We start from the raw sequence: 5,150 nt of genomic DNA, 5'->3' as shown, positions 1-5,150 counted from the left end.
GTGCTCCCACTTACCTTTGTTCTGGAACTTCACCCTTTCTTGATATGCCATAGCCCTAGCAATAGGAAAAAAAAAAATCTTCTAAGGCTATCCCTGAGCGTGTCTGCCCTTATTTGACTGGGAATAATCCAACCACATGAACTTGACTGTAATGATTCAGTCTCACATATCTGGCACCAATTAGAAACTGCTTTTCAGGAATACCCATGTTGGAGCTTAACACGAGACAGCCACCTTTTAAAAGTATGGCCTATACCTGGAATATCAAATGTTGTTTAGAAACATAAAATAGACTGGAGATCACACTCAGCCTCAGGGTAAAACACTTAGGTCAAGATTTTGGAGATAGCCTGGTAACCAAAGAGAAAACATACACAATTGACTGTATGGTACTACAAATTAAACACCTTGAGGGAAACAAAAGGTCCTTCACCAGTGCAAAAAGACCAATAAGGACATGAATAGATATCAGAAAAATAGAAATAGAGAAAAAAAGCTGTAGGGGCCACAGTTTTCACCTTTTGGCAAATGGACTGCTAATTTGAAACAAAATCACCCCGACCACACACCCCGACCCACAGGAAGAAAGATACTTTGTTTTCATCAGGTGCCTTTGGATCAAGGAGAAGTAACCATGTTCGTAAATGGTCATCCAACTTCGATTTTAATAGATATTGGTGCAAAGAGCGAATGCTGTAACATATGTTTGACAAGGGTATAGTAAACTGGGTCTCAGACCTGTCAAGGATGAAGATCCAGATTACTCTACTAGATAAGCTCTGTGGACAAGAAATGCTGCCTAAGAGAACTCTATAAAAGTTGGACAAATTAAAATGTCACAGAGTGGCAATCCCATTGATTCTCTACTGCTGCATCCTTCCTCTTCCCTTAGGTAGCTACCCTCATCTGGACTCCATATTTAGAAAGGGATTTGATCCAACGTCTGAGACATTTTAATAGCACGAATATAACACATCTCACTTATGAGACCTGCTTCTAATACTCTCTGATGAAGCGATTGCTTCCTGTTTCCTTTTATGTAAGTTTTTGTTCCTGTACGTATTATACATCAGGCACGCAGTTTCATCCTGTACTTTATAGACTGGCTGTGCTTGGGCAATTCCTAGGATTTTAAATGTGAGATGGTATGACATTAATAACTAGGGCCCATAAGAAGTGATAAATCAGTGATCAATGGCTCCTTGTGTGATGGCTTTACAATAAAAGATATCAAATGCCGAAGTCCTTATACTTGGAATACTTCTGTTTTAGCACTACCCAAGATAATAATGAGAATGAAAGAGTCAGCATTTATTAAGTGCCTAACATATTCCAGGCCCTTCTTGGGGCCTTTCTTTGGACCATCACAAAACCCCAGAAAACTATATTTCATCTCTCAGTGTAACGTGTCACATATAACCTTGATCCTCTGAAAGCCTATGACTTTGGACAAGATCACATACTTAGCAGGTTGTTGAACTACTGTTGATATTCATGCACTTATGACCCAAAATTTTTGATCTTCCTACTGTATCTGTCAAGGTGTCTTTTATGCTATCTTTTATGTTAGGCTTATTTAACACTAGCAAAAACATGAACGAATGACACAAATCTAGTACATAATCAACTAAGGGAAAGTCTAATAAACTATTAAACAAGTGCATACCGGTTCAAACAAGGAGTGCTACAGGCATATCTGTGAAACTTTAGTATGCACAACATAAATAAGTATAAGTCCTCTTGTTGTTGAATCTAACAGTTCCCACTATCATCTACAGGAGTAGTAAGACTATGATCAGATATAAAATATTAAATGCATTTAACCACACAGACCCTTTTTAAATTGCCAAGTCATTTTATTTCAAGATAACAACTTGGGAAGAGTTATAGAATTACGTAATTAATCCTGTAAGAGTGATTATCGATCATTTCTTCCAGTAAGTGCCAAAGTAATTTTCTCCATTTTGTGTGTTCCAGTTTGTATTTACTTGGGTTCAAGAGGTTATTTTTTCCAACAGTTTATTTTTCGTTTTCCATAGTATCTTTTACATAGAAAAAGGCACCTATCACCGCTGAAAGCAAAAGAAGGGAAAGACGAAGAAGCAGTAGAGCTGTTCCTCTGTTTATATTCTCTAGTAGCCTGGCTCGAATACCTATTTCTCTGGCAGGTGGGGGGCCACTATCTACACTGCCGCCTGGTCCTTTCTTGCTACAATTTGGTGGTTTCCAGCCTTGCTGACAGTGACAATGTCTTCGGTTGTTGCATACCCCTCTGTAATTGCACATCTTGACATCACAGTCAAAACGCATGTCTTGAAAAGAAGTACAGTTTTGGTTCTTACAGTATGATCCTGGGCCACATGATGCACCATCCACTACAAGCCCCATTTCTGGTGAGTCTGTCCCAAAGTGGGCATCGTACCCAAAGCAGCTTTCTGGTTTAGTACCTTGTACTACTATATGATGAAATGTAGTGTGCTCCCCACCACCAGGAAGTACCTTCACATTAGCACAGTGCAGCATTCCACACAGAACATCATCTTGATCACATTTTACAGGTTTTCCTCCTCCTCGAAGCACCCTCACACCACAGTTCCCAAATCGGTCACCTATGATATTCAATGTATTATAGCATGCTGGTGCAGCATCTTTTACCTTATAGCCAAAGAGGGCTTGACACTGCATATCACGGTCACTACAGTTTCCCTTCACGCAAACAGCTAATGGCGAACATGGGGTTCCATCCTGGATATAAGTGTCAGCTGCACAAACATGCGTTGTCCCGTTACAGTATTCTGGTAAATCACAAATACCAAGAGTATCTCTGCAGAGAGTTCCAGGTTGAGCATATTTACACTTAACACAGCAACTTCCTTCATTGCAATCACTGCCACGGGTGAGGACACAATTGTTCTGACAACACGGATCCCTAGCACAGTCTTTTAAGGTGCCACAGTCACATTCTTCCCTCTGATTTATGATCTTGTCACCACAGCGAGGAGCTACATAAGGAAAATTACGGTATGGTACATTTGGTATACTCAAACAAGGATCCCACATAGAAACCCGCTTATACAGTTGGCTATATGTACAATTGCTCATCATATCTAGAAGACCAGGCTCAGGAGCCATGATGCAGTGATCTCTTCGAAAACAGTGACAACCTGGACCATCGTGTACACAGCCCAGAACATGACCTATTGCATGTGCTGCAACAGTTGCAGCTAAAAATATGTGATAATTTGAAACAAATACAAACGATACTCCCCAATTGGGGTTGCATATTCCTTCATGGGAGCTAAAATATGAGGACCCAGCGATTTTATGTCCTGTGAAAAGCATTGAAGTATCATGAGGAATTTGTTTAAACCATCCCCACCATTTCCATAAACCAAATTCCCTTACTGCAGCTGCAGCATCAGGCCACTCATATAAATTCATCTTATCCATGCCATCCCATATGCACATAAGACGAATCAAAACCTGAAGTTGACCCTGGTAGAAAATGGTATGCAATATGTTGTTTATAATCACTACATACTCTATTATATGTGTATGATTAGTGTCCTGAACAACTAATGAGTTAGAAACTGTGTAGTGAAGTTTTAAGTATTTCCTATGCGGCCACCACAAATACACAGGAGCTGCTCTAGGTATCTCAGCAGTCATCGCCTCCTCATATGCTCGATTTGTATCTTTCCTTTCAATCTTACATTTTGCATCCTCTGCTGGTGTTTTTTGCGACACAAGCTGAGAAATCACATGCTCGAATTTGGAAGAAGCCTCCAGTGGTTTGATTTCGTAAGTGAAGTCATCCACCTGCAGCATGCCACGCAGACCCCCATAGCAAGTGTCCAGTGTGCCCATGGACCCAGGAACCCCTTCCAGGTAGCTAAAGTAGTAACAGTCTCGGGGGATAAAAGGGTAGTCCTCCTGCACGGCGCCTTGGTCGTTATCGGTGATAACAGGAAAATGCCTGGGCAGCAAGCTCTTCTTGACTCTCATGTGAAGCACGTGTCTTTGGCCACTGAAGCGAATCTTGTAGGAGAGCTGGCCTTGTGTTGCAGCTCCACGCACTCTGTGGGACACCTTCCTGGGGATCACAATTTCAGAGGAAGTGAAGCGCCAACCTGGGGGGTCATGGGAGCAGCAGGTCGGAAACAGGAGTAGCCAGAGCAGAGGCAGCCAGAGATCACCTGCCAGGTGGGCCTGGGCCCAGGCAGGCCCCATGAGTGAAGAAGCCTGTGACCAAAGAAATCCACTCCAGCGGGAGGCAGGCAAGACTATCCCTGCAACAGCAACTGCTAAACAGCAGTCTAGTCCTGAGGAGAGCAGAGAGAGGCTGGAGGCTGGGCCTCCCCAGAGAGGTGGAGGAGGGAGGGGGAAGCTCTTACATAACAATGGTGTATTCATGAGGGGGAGGGGCTGTGCTAAGTGATCCTGGGGATCCTGGCACAGGGCTCTTAGAGAGGAGGAAACATGGGAGAAATTAGGAAAAATGGAGTGTATAGCTTGGGCTGAATGGTCCCACGGTCTCTTGGAGAAGTCACAGGGGAAGAATCAGTGGTTTGGTGCAATTTTAAGACAGTGATTGACATTTTTTCCCTGAAACCAAAATGAGACAAGGCTTCAATTTGTAATCAAGAAATTACGAAATGGAGAGGAGAGTGGAAGCTTCTTTTTGTAAGAATTTTGAGGAAAGAATCAGATTCTCTCATACTTTATAAAAATGGAATGTGTTGGGGGTGATTTACGGAACAAAAGAATAAATAGTGTCACGAGTAGAAAAGGTAGGCTGGATAATAATAGTTTCTAATAAAGTTAAACTTATACTTGCCCTACGTCTCAGTGATTCCAGCCATAAGACGTTCCCCACAGCGATTCGTATGTGGATATTCATAGCAGCATTATTCACAAGTTTATTCCAGAGACTGGAAACAAACAACCAGTACTCAATAGATGAATGGCAAACAAAATGGCATATTCATTCAGTGGGATAATCCTCAATAAATCTGAACAAGTTTCCAACATGTGTAAGAACATGGATGTATCTATCTCATAGATATTATGATGATAGAAAGAAATCAGACCAAAGAAACTTCATATAGGACTTCATTTGTATGAAGTTCTGGAATAGTCCATAGTAATAT

General features: G+C 41.7%; 1 protein-coding gene across 1 annotated transcript; it reads right to left on the bottom strand.

Annotated features, from left to right (window-relative positions):
• Nucleotides 1-2,019: 2,019 nt before the first annotated feature.
• On the bottom strand, nt 2,020-4,413 carry LOC309819412 (disintegrin and metalloproteinase domain-containing protein 20-like; the record flags this gene model as incomplete). Its single annotated transcript, XM_082649558.1, has 1 exon — nt 2,020-4,413. One exon carries the CDS (start codon nt 4,411-4,413, stop codon nt 2,020-2,022), a length of 2,394 nt encoding a protein of 797 aa, XP_082505684.1.
• Nucleotides 4,414-5,150: the final 737 nt, after the last annotated feature.

This window comes from Grampus griseus (assembly GCF_964374135.1).
Source record: "Grampus griseus genome assembly, chromosome: 2".
NCBI lineage: Eukaryota > Metazoa > Chordata > Mammalia > Artiodactyla > Delphinidae > Grampus > Grampus griseus.
Note: the sequence above shows the minus strand (reverse complement) of the source record. Positions and strands in the feature narration are given on the sequence as shown.